This window comes from Nicotiana tomentosiformis, chromosome 6 (assembly GCF_000390325.3).
Source record: "Nicotiana tomentosiformis chromosome 6, ASM39032v3, whole genome shotgun sequence".
NCBI lineage: Eukaryota > Viridiplantae > Streptophyta > Magnoliopsida > Solanales > Solanaceae > Nicotiana > Nicotiana tomentosiformis.
The window spans coordinates 131,570,499-131,587,458 of NC_090817.1; the positions used below are offsets into that span (position 1 = coordinate 131,570,499).

General features: G+C 41.4%; 2 protein-coding genes across 2 annotated transcripts; both read right to left on the reverse strand.

Moving 5' to 3' along the window:
• Positions 1 to 3,100: 3,100 nt before the first annotated feature.
• Positions 3,101 to 3,643, reverse strand: LOC138894780 (uncharacterized). Its single transcript, XM_070179506.1, has one exon. It carries the CDS (start codon positions 3,641 to 3,643, stop codon positions 3,101 to 3,103), a length of 543 nt encoding a protein of 180 aa, XP_070035607.1.
• Positions 3,644 to 10,998: 7,355 nt separating this feature from the next.
• Positions 10,999 to 12,632, reverse strand: LOC104108739 (probable 2-oxoglutarate-dependent dioxygenase AOP1). The gene is made up of 3 exons (XM_009617849.4): positions 12,203 to 12,632; positions 11,515 to 11,836; positions 10,999 to 11,432 (listed from the first exon to the last, which is right to left on the reverse strand). Exons 1-3 carry the CDS (start codon positions 12,577 to 12,579, stop codon positions 11,178 to 11,180), a joined length of 954 nt encoding a protein of 317 aa, XP_009616144.1. The 5' UTR covers positions 12,580 to 12,632; the 3' UTR covers positions 10,999 to 11,177.
• Positions 12,633 to 16,960: the final 4,328 nt, after the last annotated feature.

Consider the following 16,960-nt stretch of genomic DNA (forward strand, 5'->3'; position numbering starts at 1 on the left):
TCTAGACTGTGCCGTGCGAAGCCGTTCCTGAATTACTTTAACCTTCTCTAAAGCATCCTGAACCAAGTCAGTACCCAATAGTCTAACCTCACCCGGCTCAAACCAACCCAATGGAGACCGACATCGTCTCTCATATAAAGCTTCATACAGAGCCATCTAAATGCTTGACTGGTAGCTATTATTGTAAGCAAACTCCGCGAGTGGAAGAAATTGATCCCAAGAACCCCCAAAATCAATGACACAAGCGCGTAGCATATCCTCCAATATCTAAATAGTGCGCTCGGACTGTCCGTCCGTCTGAGGGTGAAATGCTGTACTCAACTGAACCTGTGTGCCCAATTCTCGCTGCACTGCCCTCCAAAACTATGAGGTAAACTGCGTACCCCGATCTGAAATAATGGACACCGGCATGCCGTGTAGGCAAACAATCTCGCTAATATAAATCCCAGCCAACCGCTCCAAACAATAATTAGTACCAACTGGAATAAAATGCGCAGTTTTGGTTAGCCGATCTACAATCACCCAAACAACATCAAACCTTCTCAAGGTCCGTGGGAGCCCAACTACGAAGTCCATGGTAATACGCTCCCATTTCCCCTCCGGAATTTCAAGTCTCTATAGCAATCCATTCAGTGTCTGATGCTCGTACTTTACCTGTTGACAATTTAAACACTGAGATACAAACCCAACTATATCTTTCTTCATCCGCCTCCACCAATAGTGCTGTCTCAAATCCTGATACATCTTCGCAGCGCCTGGATGAATAGAGTACTGCGAACTGTGAGCTTCCTGGAGAATCAGCTCACGCAAATCATCTAGATTTGGCACACATAGCCTGCCCTGCATCCGTAATACACCTTCATCTCCAATAGTGACTTCCTTAGCATCACCGTGTCCTTAAGGACAAGCAGATGTGGATCATCATACTGGCGCTCTCTGATGCGATCATATAAAGAAGACTGAGAAACTACACAAGCCAAAACTCGATTCGGCTCGGAAACATCCAATCTAACAAACTGATTAGCCAAGGCCTGAACATCCAAGGCTAAAGGCCTCTCTGCTACCGGTAAGTATGCTAAGCTGCCCAAACTCTTCGCCTTATGACTCAAGGCATCTGCCACCACATTAGCCTTTCCGGGATCATAGAGAATGGTGATATTGTAATCCTTTAGCAACTCCAACTACCTTCGCTGCCGTAAGTTAAGATCCTTCTGTTTAAACAAATGTTGTAGACTCCGATGATCGGTATACACCTCACACTGGACACCGTACAAGTAATGCTGCCAAATTTTCAAGGCATGAACAATAGCTGCTAACTCAAGATCGTGGACTGGATAATTCTTCTCATGTACCTTTAGCTGTCTGGACGCATAGGCAATCACCCTATCGTCTTGCATCAGTACTGCGCCGAGACCAATACGCGACACGTCACAATACACAGTATAAGACTCTGAACCTGTAGGCAACACCAATACTGAAGCTACAGTCAAAGCTGTCTTGAGCTTCTGAAAGCTCTCTTCACACTCATCCGACCACCTGAACGGGGCACCTTTCTGGGTCAATTTAGTCATAGGCGATGCAATAGACGAGAATCCTTACACGAAGCGATGATAATAACCGGCCAAGCCGAGAAAACTCCGAATCTCAGTAACTGAAGAGGGCCTGGGCCAATTCTAAACTGCCTCTATTTTCTTCGGATCCACCTTAATTCCTTTACTGGACACTATATGTCCCAAGAATGCCACTGAACTAAGCCAGAACTCGCACTTAGAGAATTTAGCATAAAGTCTCTCCTCTCTCAGCCTCTGTAATACAATACCCAAGTGTCGTGCATGCTCCTCCTGGTTACGTGAGTACACCAGAATATCATCAATAAATACCACTACAAATAAATCAAGATATGGCTGGAATACACTATTCATCAAATGCATAAATGCTGCTGGGGCATTGGTTTGTCCAAAAGACATCACAAGAAATTCATAGTGGCCAGAATGACTTCTGAATGCCGTCTTTAGAATATCCGAATCCCGAATCTTTAACTGGTGATACCCAGACCTCAAATCGATTTTGGAGAACACCCTCGCTCCCTAAATCTGGTCAAATAAGTCATCAATACGTGGTAAAGGATATTTATTTTTGATTGTAACTTTGTTCAAATGCCTATGATCGATACACATCCGCATAGTACCATCTTTCTTTTTCACAAACAGAACCGGTGCACCCCAAGGTGACACACTAGGCCTAATAAACCCCTTTTCAAGTAGTTCCTGAAGTTGCTCTTTCAATTCTTTTAACTCAGATGGTGCCATATGATACGGAGGAATAGAATTGGGTTAAGTGCCCTGCGCCTGGTCAATACCAAAATCAATATCCTTGTCGGGTGGCATACCCGACAGGTCTGTAGGAAATACATCAGGAAAGTCCCTCACTACTGGTATTGAATCAATAGTAGGAGTATCTACATCAACATCTCTCACAAAAGCCAAGTATGACAAACACCCCTTCCCAACCATACGTTGGGCTTTCAAATAAGAAATTACCTTGCTAGGAACAAAATCTAGAGAACCTCTCCACTCAACCTTTGGCAACCCCGGCATGGTCAATGTCACGATTTTTGCATGACAATCCAGAATAGCATGACATGGAGACAACCAATCCATACCCAGGATTACATCAAAATCAACCATACCGAGTAATAAAAGATCAACCCTAGTCTCCAGTTCCCTAATAGTTACCACATACGACCGATACAGATGGTCCACAGTAATAATATCACCCACCGGTGTAGATACACTAACATGTGAAATTAAGGACTCATAGGGCATATCCATATAATGAGCAAAATACGATGATACATATGAATAAGTAGAACCAGGGTCAAATAATATAGAAGCCTCCCTGTGGCACACTGAAACAATACCTGTGATCACTGCATCTGAAGCAACAACATCTGGCCTGGCAGAAAAAGCATAGAATCAGGCGTGACCGCCACCTGATCGGCCTCCCCCTCTTGGGCGACCCCTAACTGCCTGACCCCCACCCGAGCTGGTTGGGCGGGTGGTGTAACTACTGGTGCTGGTGCCATTGGTCGAGAAATCTGCTATGGAGCCCCACTCAACAGCCTAGGATAATCCCTCTTAAAATGACCCAATTCTCCGCACTCGAAACAACCCCTCCTCTGACGGAACTGCTGCTCCTGATAACCCAAAGAATTACTTGTAGAAGCCTGAGCAGACGAGGCATGATGAGAACTCTGCGCTGGTAGTGCACTGAATGAAGACTGGCCTGAGTGAGCACTGTAAGAACCGTGGCTAGCTGATGCAGCATGATGAACTAGACGACCTGCCTGAGCGTGTCTGTAAGAATGGTCCCTACCACGGTAAAACTGACCCCCTGAAGGAACACTGCTGAAATCACCGGAATCACAAGGCCTCTTAGCCTCCCTTTCAACCCGCTCCTGGCTGCGAACCATCATAATCTGACGTGCAATGTCAACAACCTTGTCAAAAGTAGCACCAGACACTCTCTCTCTAGTCATGAGTAATCGCAGCTGAAAAGTGAGGCCATCTATGAACTTCCTGATCCTTTCCTTGTCTGTAGGAATCAACCAGATATCATGAAGGGACAATTCTGAAAATCTCATCTCATACTGCGTCACGGACATATCACCTTGACGAAGCTTCTCAAACTGCTTGCGTAACTCCTCTCTGCGTGACTGAGGTACGAACTTCTCGAGGAATAGATCGGAGAACTGCTGCCAGGTAAGGGGTGCTGCACCGACCGACCTACACCTCTCGTAAGACTCCCACCATCTGAAGGCAGCCCCAGAAAACTAAAAAGTAGTGAATGAGACCCCACTGGTCTCCAGAATACCCGCTGTCCGAAGCATTCGCTGACACTTATCCAGAAAACCTTGGGCATCCTCTGACTCAGCACCGCTAAAAGATGGAGGTCGAAGCCTCTCAAATCTCTCAAGATTTCTCTGCTCATCATCTGCCATAACAGGAACTACCAGGGCCTGAGCAGCTGCAACCGGCTGGGCTGGTAGTGCCCCCGATATCTGAAGTCCCTATACTACCTAGTCTGGAGTACGGGCAACGGGGGTATGAGTACCTCCCCCGGCCTGAGAAGCGGCAGGTGCGGCCTGAGTCGAAACCACCTGATCCAGACCAGTGCAAGCTGCCAATATCTGGAACAAAGTCTCCTGAAGGCCTGGAATCTCAATGGGCACAGCTGGTGCCTAAGCTGATCATGTCGGCTCAACTATATCTGGAATCTGCGCCTGAGCTGGAGCAAATGGTGGTACTACAGGTGTTGGTCCAACTGTGGTACGAGCTATACCTCGACCTCTACCTCGACCCCGGCCTCTACCACGGCCTCGGTCTTTCGCGGCCCTAACGGGTGGCACTGGTGGTTGACTGTCCGATCCAGTAGTACGTGTTCTCACCATCTGTGAAAGAATAGAATAACATAAATTTAGTTTCCGGAATCAACAATTTCGCACGACAGAATACAAGAAAGTGACATTTTCCTAAGGGTTCTGCAGCCTCTCGAAGATAAGTAGAGACGTCTCTGTACCGATCCGCAAGACTCTACTAAACCTGCTCATGACTCGTGAGACCTATGTAACCTAGGCTCTAATACCAACTTGTCACGACCCAAAATCCTAACCTGTCGTGATGGCGCCTATCTCAATACTAGGAAAACCGACAACATCAATAAACCACGATTTCCTTTAAATTTAAAAACATAACGTTTAATACAATATCAAAGATCTAGCAATTTCCGATACAACACTCCCAAAACCTGGTGTCACTGAGTACATGAGCATCTAATATGAGTACAAGTCTGGAAAATACGCTCTATAATAGTCTGAGACCAAATACAGTAAATAAGGAGATAGAGAAGGAGAGACAAGATCTGCGGAACACGGCAGCTACCTCAAAATCTCCTAAAAATCAACTGCGCGAAATGATCAACACCCGCTATGTTCAGGAACACCTGAATCTGCATACGAAGTGCAAGGTGTAGTATGAGTACAACCAACTCAGCAAGTAACAATAATAACTAAGGAATTGAAGATAATGACGAGCTACACAGTCATAGTTCACTTTCAGTAGTTCCAGCAAAGAATAGACATGCTTTCAAATCCGGCAGTTTAAGTCAAATCAATTTAATACAGTTCAATTTCAAGTAATCCGGATATAAATTCTTTCAGATATTTTACAAAAATGACAAATAGCAACCAAGTGCAACAACATATTCAAAGCAAGTACAGCCTCTCAGTCAACAGTCACTCAGCTTATCACAACAGCTCAACCACTCAGCTCTCAACTCTCAGCACTCACACTCAATGGGTACCTGTGCTCACTGGGGATGTGTACAGACTCTGGAGGGGCTCCTACAGCTCAAGTGCCATAATCAGCACGGACAACTCACGTGCTGTACGGACAACTCACGTGCTATAATATCCTGCACGAATAACTCACATGCCATAATATCCTTACCTCACCGACAGGCCCTTGGCCTTACTCAGTATTCAACCTCTCAAGTCTCTCGGGCTCTCAGAAATCACAAAGATCAGCCCAAACAAAGATAACATAGTATATCAACAAATATCCAGAAAGACTGAGGTATAATATGCAAGAAAAATCATGACTGAGTACAAGAAAATAATTAGCAAATAATTCAACAAGTACGCGACCTCTGTGGGTCCCAACAGTACTATCACATAGCCTAAGCATGATTTTAATTATGATTTACAGTCAAATATTTTCAACACAAAGAGAGCTTATAGCTAACAACAGGTTATTCAACTTTACAGTTTCACGGGATGGACCAAGTCACAATCCCTTCGATGCACGCCCACACGCCCGTCACCTAGCATGTGAGTCACCTCCAAAATAATCACATGACATAAAATCCAGGGTTTCAAACCCTCAGGACCAGATTTATAACTGTTACTTACCTCAACCTGTGTAATTATTTATTTCGCTATGCCCTTGCCACGAGAATTGGTCTCCGAAAGCCTCGTATCTAGCCATAATTAATACGAATCAGGCAATATAAATTATTGTAATTAATTCCATAAGGAAATACTAATTTTTCCAATAAAATCCAAAATTAAATCAAAAATCGCCCGTAGGGCCCATGTCTCGGAACCCGACAAAAGTTACAGATTATGAATGCCCATCCAACCACGAGTCCAACCATATAAATTTCACCAAAATCCGGCATCAACCCGACCCTCAAATCTTCAATTAAAGTCTATGAAGATTTCTACCATTTTCAACCCAATCCGTACCCATTTGAACTTAATAATCCTTCCACAACCTTATTGGTATGTAAACATAATACTCTTACACCCAAGAATCATACTATAAATCACCTATTTTTATTCCAAACCCGAAATTGAAGGATTGAGCAATGAAATTCTTACCTCTTTGAAGCCCTAGCAAGATCCTTGTAAAATCTTCAAACCTTGAACAAGAATTGATGGATAAATGACTAAGTCTTCACTTTCTCTCTCTAAAATGCTCTCACCTCTCTCTAAAATATCAGATTTTGGCTAAAAAAATGAGCTTCAAGGGTTATAAATCGAAGTTGGATCGGGTAAAAAATTAGAAAGAATGGAAGCTCCAACGCAGTTATGCGATCACATATGTGATCGCATAACAGGTATGCGGTCCGCATACCGGCCGCATAATTTGGCCTCCAAAGCTGGGCGTTACTAACCTGGTCTGCGATCATTATGCGATCCGCATACTTGTTTTGCGGTCGCATAATACACCGCAAAACAGGTCTGCGGTCGCATGGTGCACCGCATATTTTCCTCAAATCTTGCCCCTCTCCCGAACCACTTTGCGACCATTATGCGGTCTGCAGAGTGATTCTGCGACCGCATAGTGGTCGCAGAAATGACCATTTTTCGACAAGATTTTCCTTAGCAAAATTTCTCCGAGGTCGTTACACATAAGTTAACATCCGGTCAACCTTTTCAACTTAAATTCTAAACCTTGGAACTAAGCGCTCTAAATCATTTCAAAGCCTCACCGAACCCAAACCAATTACCTCGGCAAGCCAAATAACAACTGTAATTCATAATTTGAGTATTAAATGGGGGAACGACATTGCAATAGTCAAAACGACCGGTCGGGTCGTTACACCATCCACTTACAAGTTCAACCATACTAATTTCACTCAAATCCGACTCCGAATCGGTGTTCAAATCTCGAAAATTTATTTTATAAAATTGTAGAAATTCCTCCGATTTCTCTTGAAAAATCAATAATCTAACGCCAAAAACGAAGATTAATTCATGGAATATAATCACAAGGGAGTCAAGAACACTTACCCCAAGTTGTGTGAAAAATTTCCTCTCCAAAGTCGCCCAATCCGAGCTCCAAAATCTGTAAATAAAGAAAGAAATCAAACCCCACAATTTTATCTTCTGTCCAGTCATTTACTCTTCGCGATCGCGAAGCACAAAAATTTCCAGCCCAAAATTTGCCTTTCGCGATCACAAAGAACAAGTGCCCAGCTCTTCCAGACAGCCTGTAGTATAATGATCATAACAATTTGTACAAAGCTCTAAATTGCAAATGGTTTAACGTTCTGAAAATTAGACATCAACGGCTATAACTTTCAGTTGTTTCTCATCTCCCAATTCCTTATAGATTGCGAGATATAAGCTCTCAAAGTCAGCCCTGTACAACAGAGATTTCTAAATTCTTCCCAGATAGCCTATAGTATATCTACCATAACTTTTTGTACACAGCTCCAAATAAAAAATAGTTTACCTTTTTAAAAACTAGACACAAAGGGCTACAACTTTTATTTTTAGATCATCTCCGAATTCCTTATAGATTGCGAGATATAAGCTTCCAATATTGGGTCAGTGTAACAGGATTTTCCTCTACGCGATCGCGAAAAGACTTCCGTAATCGCGATTCACAGTGCCCAAACAGCAAAATTGCTCTTTGCGATCGAGACCATTTGTCCGCGATCGCGATGCATACCTCTATGGCCAAAAATCAGCAACTAAGAATGGCCTAGAAATGGTCCGAAACCATCCTGAAACTCATCCGAGCCCCTCAGGACCTCAACCAAATATACCAACAAGTCCTAAAATATCAAACGAACTTAGTCGAAGCCTCAAATCACATCAAATAACGCTAAAACCACGAATCATGCCCCAATTCTAGCTTAATGAACTTTGAAATTTCAAATTTCCACAAATGACGTCGGAACCTATCAAATCAAGTTCGATTGACCTCAAATTTTGCACACACGTCATAAATAACATAACAGACCAATTAAAATATTTAGAATCGGATTTCGACCCCGATATCAAAAAGTCAACCCCCCGGTCAAACTTCCCAAAAATTCATATTTCGCCATTTCAAGCCTAATTCCTCTACCGACCTCCAAATAAATTTTCAGACACGCTCCTAAATTCAAAATCACCATACGGAATTATTGGAATCATCAAAATTCAAATCCAAGGTCGTTTACACATAAGTCCACATCCGCTCAACTTTTCTAACTTAAAATTTTTAATTATGAGACTAAGTGTTTCATTTCACTCCGAATTCCCTCCGGACCTAAACCAACTAATCCGGTAAGTCTTAAAATGACTGTAAAGTATAAATTGAGCAGTAAACTGGGAAACGGGGCTGTAATACTTAAAACAACTGGTCGGGTCGTTACACTTCTACCCTCAATACTATTCAAAATCATACAATGCAATTTACTCTTCTACATCAAAAATTCTAAAGGTTATTGATAAAATTCAAAGAGACTTTATTTGGGGCAGTACTGAGGATCATAAGAGATTGCACTTGTTAGGCTGGAATGATATTACTAGGAATAAAGTCACTGGGGGTCTTGGTATTAAAAAGACTAAGTCTAAAAGTCTGGCTCTACTCACAGGGCTCACTTGGAGATTGCTAAACAACCCGCATGCTCCTTGGTCTAATCTTCTTATTGCTAACTACGCCACAAGGACCAGGAAAATTAATACTTCTTTTTTTGGAGTGCGATTATTAAGGGCTGGAATTACTGTGGCAAAGGGATTTTATGGTCCATTTGCTCTAAGTCAACAATAGACATATGGAACTCTCGATGGATCCCAAATAGTGAATCTCTTAGGAATTCAATCCATGGACCCCTTAATATCAGTGACTATAATCTAAAAATCAAAGACTTGTTACTGGATAAAACCTATAATTTTTTCAAGTTATCCTTTGTGCTTCCTAGTAGAATTACTGACCATATTAATACTATCCCAACCTCTTTACATGATACCAACCATGATGTCCCTATATGGTCTCTCAACATTAGTGGTAAATTTAGTAATAGCTCATGCTATAAGCTTATTGATGATCAAAGCAATAGCAATAAGGACTTCTCCTGGATCTGGGATATTCACACCCCCACAAAGATCAAATTTCTTCTTTGAAAATACTACCATGATCGACTCCCTTGCAGATCCTATTTCAACAATATAGGAATAAATATCGATGATATTTGTCCTATGTGTAGAAATGATCGCGAAACTATCCTCCATATCTTCATACTTTGTCCTATAGTTAAAGCGTTTTGGGAAAGCCTAGTTGTCTCTAACCCTCTAACTAGTGGAGACACTCATTGGTTGCTCGCAATTAAAGACCTTAAGATCAACTCCATCACAAATATATCAACTGGGCGGATCGTTTATCTTTTGCACTATGGAGCATCTGGAATAATCGAAACAAGAATAATGAGGAAAATACTAACCACATTTTATGTCCTAAACTCGTATTTCAACAGGCAATGGAATACAAACTCCTCACAGCCAAAGAGCAAAGTTTTGATAAGAAAAAGCCTATCAGAGTCAGTTGGCACAAACCTCCTTCTGGATGGTTTAAACTCAACACTGATCGAGCTTTTCAGAATAATAAGCTACGCAGTGATCTAGGCGGGATCATCAGAAACAATGCAGGAGATTGGGTGGCCGGTTTCTACGATTATACCTACGCATCATATCCTATCCAAGCTGAGCTACTTGCTCTAAAAGCAGGCCTCCAATTGGCACGCGAGCTTCAGCTCATTCAAATAGAGATTGAGACAGACTCGTCAGAAGTAAATCAAGAGCCTTGAACAAGGTTACCCTTCATATGACGCTATTATTCGTGATTGTAGTTTTTTTATGCTCCGGTTAGAGACAGTGGTGGTTAGGCATCAACTATACCAATTTTTAGTTGACCGTTTTAATTATTTGGGAACTCCCCAGCACACGAGTTTCTTAGAAAAAAAAAAATATAGAAGGCATGGTTGGGTTATTGGTGTGATGTGGAACTAGAAAGGGAATGGTTTATAAGTTGAATTGTCCGGAGGTGATGAGAGCATTGACCAATTTATAAATTCAATTAGTTGGAGGGAACTTATAATCGCGTTGAATGCGTCTTATAAATTGCGTTTAGCTAATACGACTTATAAATCGTAATTAGTGGACAATCGTAACCAATGAATGTGACTTATAAATCACAACTAATAAATGTGTAATCGCAATTGGTCAATGCGACTTATAAATCGAATTAGTAGTATAAATCGCAATTAGGAATGTGGCTTATAAATTGTAATTGTAAATGCGAGTTTTAAATCAGAATTAGTGAATGCGACTTATTGTAGTTAGTGCATGCGGCTTATAAATCGCAATTAGTAAATGCTAACTTATAAATCGTAATCGTAAATGCAACTTATAAATCGGAGGGGACTTGTACACTTCGACTCCAAACGCACCGGAATAGGTGACTATTTTGTTTGTAAACAAAAAAAGGTCAACAGAATGTCTTTTCGTCACTAAATTACAGCGTGAAGGAAATTCCTCTGAGCACATGCACTAGGCTTTTGCAGAGGAGGAGTAGTAGTAAGATCTAACCTTCAGATTAAAAATCAGGGTGTTTTTCATCTGCATTAATTAATTCCCACGAAATTTTAAAAAATTAACAAACGATATTCATCATCTAAAAAAGAGAACACATTGCACAACTGTATATCAGTACAATATCTTATTGGATTCATTATACACACAAGCAACAGAAGTAAATTACTCGGCGGAAATCCAAAGATTAACGAGACCAAAGCAGACACAAATTACATGGAAAATAGCTACGATATTATTTAGTACTAAATAATTAAACACCACAGAAGTCTTTGAGTAAATCCTGCGATCTCCGACCACGTTCTGTGTCAAAAAACTTGATCAAATCTATATGAACAAATGGCTTAAACTGCAATGGATGTTCTTCATCAACTAGTTCTTCTGCTACTTCTATCATTTTATCATCCTTTAGAAAAGTAAATATTCCAACAGTGTATCTTGTTTCATTCCCACTTATATCCATAATCACCTTATGGACAGGCGTAAGAACGCGATCATTGCTCCAACCCTATAAAATAGAAAAAGTTTAACTGACAGAAAATAAAAATATATACATTGGAGGTCGCAATAAAGCTTAGTTTAAAGTTTACTCTGCATGCTTCACCAGCCATGACTACAAAAGAAGAGGGTGGGAACTCCATATTTATCCATTGTCCATCTCGAGTTTGAACTTCCAAGCCTGAAATGCGATTTTGATATAGTATGGTCGTGAATGTTTTATCAGTATGTGGGGGGAAAACCATACTATTTTCCTTTGTATTTGGTGCGTCATATTTCAGGTATCGAAGTAGATACGTGGTTGATTCAAGGTACGATTCGCAGTTTTTCCCTATTCCATAGCTTTCAAATAGCATTCTTACAACTTTCTGGTCCAACTCCGCCACAATCTTTGAAAACATCAACGAATTCTCACTATAACAAAAACAAAAACAAAAACAAAAACAAAAACAAAAGAATTATTTTTCTAAGTATAAATCGAAGTCCAAAGTCGTGATTAGAGATGATTTCATATTGAACAATGTATAGAACATCAATAACAACATATTCAGTGCGGTCCCACAATTGAGGTCCGGAGAGGATAATGTATACGCATACCTTACCATTACCTTGTGAAGGTAGAGAGGATCTTCCGATAGATCCTCGGCTCAAGAAAGACATGCAATATCGAACAATGTATGTGCGTATGCCAAAAGAAGTACTTATTAAAAATGTACTCCGCGGTATAAATATATCATATGTATTTTGAACCTAGTAAATTGAAATTCTGAATTTGCCTACCCAAAAAAGTCGTTTCCTTGAGGCCACATGAGGTTGGAAAAGCTTTGAATACCTTGAGAAGTAGTTGCATAGTCAATGCCAAAAGCTTCATGATGAGGTAGAAATGGAATTTGGCCAACATAACCATGATAAGGTTTTTCATTGGTATTTAGGACTTTTTTCTCTAAAGGGAGCTCAAATAATTGTTGGGAAGCTTGAAAAATGGATTTTTGAAGTTGGGGTGAGATTTTGTCATAAAGTGCTATAAAGCTGCCATGGTTTTCAAAGGCAAACCTGATTTCTTTACATGTAGATTCCCAAGTGGCTGTGCCTGGTCTTAGTTCTTCATTATTGAAGTTTACTACTAGTAATTGTGGTGAAGCTGTTAAAGAACCCATAAATTTCTATCTTTTCTAGTTTTTCTTTTGGTTTCTGAGATTTATGTAACTACTTGGATTACATGCTTAGCTTCTTATACAAAATTTAAAATTCTAAATTAATTTTAAATCATTTTATTCAAAATCCATTATATGAAATTGGTAAAAGCTCCAAATCTTTTATTTATCGGGTGAACTATGTTCTCATTTGGATATAATTTTTTTTTTACTTTTTTCAAAAATTTAAAATATTATTTGTTCGTGAAATTTGATCAGTTCTTGAAAAGCTTTCAAGTTCCAAAAACTCGTTTGGGCAAGTTTTGGGTGAAATTTTTCTTTCACTCATAAACTTTAATTTTTTTCAAGTAAAATGCATATACAAACACAACTTCAATTAAGAGTACAAAGAAGGCTCTCACATACTTGTTAATTTTGACATTGAAATTTTCGAAATTCATGTCGAAACGTTCAAATACTCATCTGTGACAGGGATGGCGGTAGGTGTATTTTTTATTCTTTTACTGTTATTAAGTACTTGATTTCCAAAGAAAACTTTTATTTGTAGAGTACTTTTTATATATCTTGGTTTAATGGTTTCTCTCTGTAGTGTATTGTGACCTCAACTTCACTTGTTATGGTAGGTATTATTTATAATTTTTCAGATGTGTTAAATGCTCTGGGGAGGGGGGACCTGATAGTTATTGGTACCTTAATGCATTCATTAATCTAGATTATGAAAAGGATTCGTGTACTTTTTAAAAGAATTTGGTCTATGTCTACTCAATTGTTTTCGGGATTAATTATTTTATCAAAAATGAGTAACAATTAAATTTGTACGCGGTATGATTTAATTCAAAACGAATGATTCAGAACAACAGATAAATGAGGTAAAAATAAAATAAATGATCAAACCAATCGCAATGTAATGACCAAGTCTAATCTTAGATTAACCAATAGAATTCGTCCTCGATTGGACCTTCGGTACAAGCCTGGTCGCGAGTAGGGAAAAGAACAAATGAATCATACTTTGAACAATAGCTGGAAGACAAAAGTAAACTTTTATTACTTTGATTTGCATGTCACAATGTGTAAGAATAAAAAAAACCTTCCCCTTTATATAGTAGGAGAATTTCAATCCTAGTACAAGTCCAAGTAGAGGTAAAAATCTTCTTTTTTCGGTAAATCTCGATCCGTGGTTGATATTGGACAGGATTCGCGCCGTAATATCCGATTGAGACCGAACATTACGCCCCCCTACTCGTCATGCATTACCATTCTCCGTATTTTCCGAGGTCCAGAAGCTATACTTGGTCTGGATCCGTTATCCCACCGTCCCCGATCTCGAATACATCGTTCGTTCCTTCGGGTTTCGATATGAGAGGTTCTTGGGCCTCGATTGTAATCATGTCGGGACATGCTTTCCCCTTGTTTCCACATCGGGGACAAGGGGAAAACTCCGCCCCCGATTTTACCCATACACAGATAGTCTCCTCATTTTCCAAAGAGTAGATTTATTGAAGCGAGGGAAAGTGATAAAATAACCCTGTTCCTTCTTCCGTACACTAGAACCGAGTTGACGTGTCAACGAAACGTCCCATTAGTCTCGTCGTTCTGACTTTGGACACGTGTCAGCCGTAAGTTGATCGTCCCCGAATGCGAAACGTCACACATTGATTACCCTTTCTCTATAAAAGCTTCGATCTCCTTTTCACTTTTTTACTTACCGATTCCAAAGCTCCTTGACTTACCATCGAATTCTTCACTTAATCCTAACTCCTTCCAACCTTCATATATTATTTCCTATATATTTATATTTACATATTCAAATCTTCATACTCCTTCCTCAAATCTTCAAATTTGACCTTCAAATCTTCATTCTTATCTTCATCCTCACCTTCAAATCTTCATTCTTACCTTCAAATCTTTATATTTTCCAGAATCTGATGGCAAAAAGGTCCAAATTTGTGCCTCAGCAGGACGTTCCTTCAACTTCCAACACGGCCATGGATGCCGAGGTGGTCATTCCCGAGGTGGCCCCAGAGCCTCCTTTGAAGAGCTTCATCTACGGGGGCTGCTCCATTGAGAACGACTTCAAAGTTGAGAAAGCCTCCATTTAATAGGACTGAGGCGAAAGGGCATGGAGGTATATTTGCTCCATTACCGAAGATACACTCCGTATAGTTTGGGAGGACTGCCACTGGGAAGGTATAGAGGTGGTCGTTCCCGGGCCTAATAAAGACATTACCACTCATGTGGGAGGGGTATCTAAGTATTTACACTTACCTCTTCACGCTTACCCCGGTAGACCCTATAATCCTCAGCTTATGTAAAAGGTATGAGGTTTGCCTCTTGGCAGATCCACCTGTCCTTTTGGAGTATCGTAATTCTCCTCTGCCACTTTGCCAACAACACCGAAGCACCGCGGTTTACCCTCGACCACCTGCTTCGTCTCTACAGTCCTCGAGTTTTTCAAGAGGGGTTGATCAAGCTCGTCCGTCGAGCAAGCAAAGCTCCGTTCTCGAGTATTGATGAAGATCGAGATCGAGGTTTGCAGGGGAAGTTCATTCGGGTGAAAACCGAAGACCTCATTCCCCCTGAATTTCTACCGTTCCTTGAAAAATGGAACTTAACCCGTAAGTTTTCTTTCCTTCTTGAGTACTTGGTACTTCCTTTATTCTTTCTCTAATTGCATGTGCCTATCGTTGTGCAGCAGTCACCCAAGTTCCCAATGCAGTGCCATGTTTCAAGGAGTGGATCGAGGGGATCTGCAAATGAATGTCGTATTTTGAGCGTGAATGGCACAAGTTTTCAAAGATCAAGTGGGAGGCCCATTTTTATGGTGAGTGCTCTTTCTGAACAAGTTTACTTTCATACTCAGCTTTTATTTCTACTAAGTCTTTTCTCTTTTACAGGTTTACCCAAGACCACTGAGCTTCGGCCATTGGATAAGGATGAGGCCCCGTCCTCACTTGCCGAACCCTCCTCTTCGGGACAGTCCGGAGCTACTGCACGGGAGGAGAAGAAGAAGAAAAAGAGGAAATCCTCTGGTTCCCTGGACGTCGAGGTCAAAAAGATGAGGGTAACTCTCCAGGTCCAAAAAAGCAACAAGAAAAGTACCCGAGCCAGGGTACCGGACCCCGACTCCCTCTTCCGGCTCAGGGATTACCCTAAAGATGATGATCTCGAGCTCATCGCTCATGGGTCGATCGTTGACAAAGGAGAGTAGGTGGCTACCGAGGAAGGTGGTCGATGCTACTTTAGCTCGGAAGCCAGAAGGAAAATCAGAGGCTACGGCCTCCCGAGAAACTATCCCCGCCTCGAAAGAAGTAGTTGGCATCATTGACTTCGCGGAATCGCCGTCTCACACAGAGTCAATGTTGGACGAGGCATAGGCCGACAAGGAGAAGTCAAATGAGACAACACGGGGCACAGACGAGGCCCTCAACATGTATTTCGGCGGCATGGACAAGGGTGCGTTGGAGGATTATTCCGGGCTTGGTCACTTGGAGGTCCCGAAAAAGGATGTGCCATCTAGAGCATGTGAGTCGAGCTCGAGCCTAAAGCTGGTGAGGCAGTTCCCTGCTCTTAGTATGGACCCCGACCATAAAAGAACGTTCATGCTTACTATCCCGGCGGGCACCCGCGTGTTGTCTGCTCTGGTGGGTGTGTCCTGCTATCTTTGCTGCTTGGTGACTAAGGAGGGCCAGGTGAAGATGAACAAAGTAGGCACATCGAGCCTCTTCAACGAGGCACAACAGGCACTGAACCAGGTAAGTTTCCTATTCCTTGTGCCCTTTGCGGATCTTTCTTAGTTTCAACATGCTTTAACGATCTTATTGTTTTGTTTATCAGGCTTCAGTGCTTCACCATGAAAGCTTCATTCGTTCTTGAAGTCAACCAACTCGAGTTCGAGCTCAAAGTGCAAGTCCGGCAGAAGGACATGCATATGGTTCTCAATGAAAAAAAGACGAGGCCCTTAAGGATCTTCCAATTCTCTGAGCCGATCTGGAAAAAGAACAGAAGAAGACCTTTTCCGTGAAACTAGAGCATGTCGAACTGGTCGAGAAGGTAAGGATATTTTAGGCTAAAAATGAGAGGTTATGCGTAGTGACTAACGACGCAACCTCTCAGGTCCAAGAGAAGATAGACTTGATTGACCAGCTCCGGGCCGAGATGAACGAGGTGAAGACTACAACTGAGGCACTGAGGAGCATGATGGACCTACTTGCCTCAAAAAAAGAGGCTACAACGAGAAGTTAGCTTCGGTCAAGGACCAGCTCTAGGTGGCAAAAGGACAAGGCCGACAAGTGGTCTCGGCTAAATGCCAAACTCCGGGTGCAACTAGATTCGACCATCTCGAAATGGGAGAATCTTGGCCGGGAATAAACTGTGCTGAATTCCA

Coding starts and splice junctions, on each gene's coding strand:
- LOC104108739 (XM_009617849.4), bottom strand. CDS start 12,579: ATGGGTTCTTTAACAGCTTCACCACAATTACTAGTAGTAAACTTCAAT. Junction 11,837..12,202: donor CAAGGAAACGACTTTTTTGG/GTAGGCAAATTC, acceptor TTTTTGTTATAG/TGAGAATTCGTTGATGTTTT. Junction 11,433..11,514: donor TGGCTGGTGAAGCATGCAGA/GTAAACTTTAAA, acceptor TCTATTTTATAG/GGTTGGAGCAATGATCGCGT.
- LOC138894780 (XM_070179506.1), bottom strand. CDS start 3,643: ATGAGATTTTCAGAATTGTCCCTTCATGATATCTGGTTGATTCCTACA.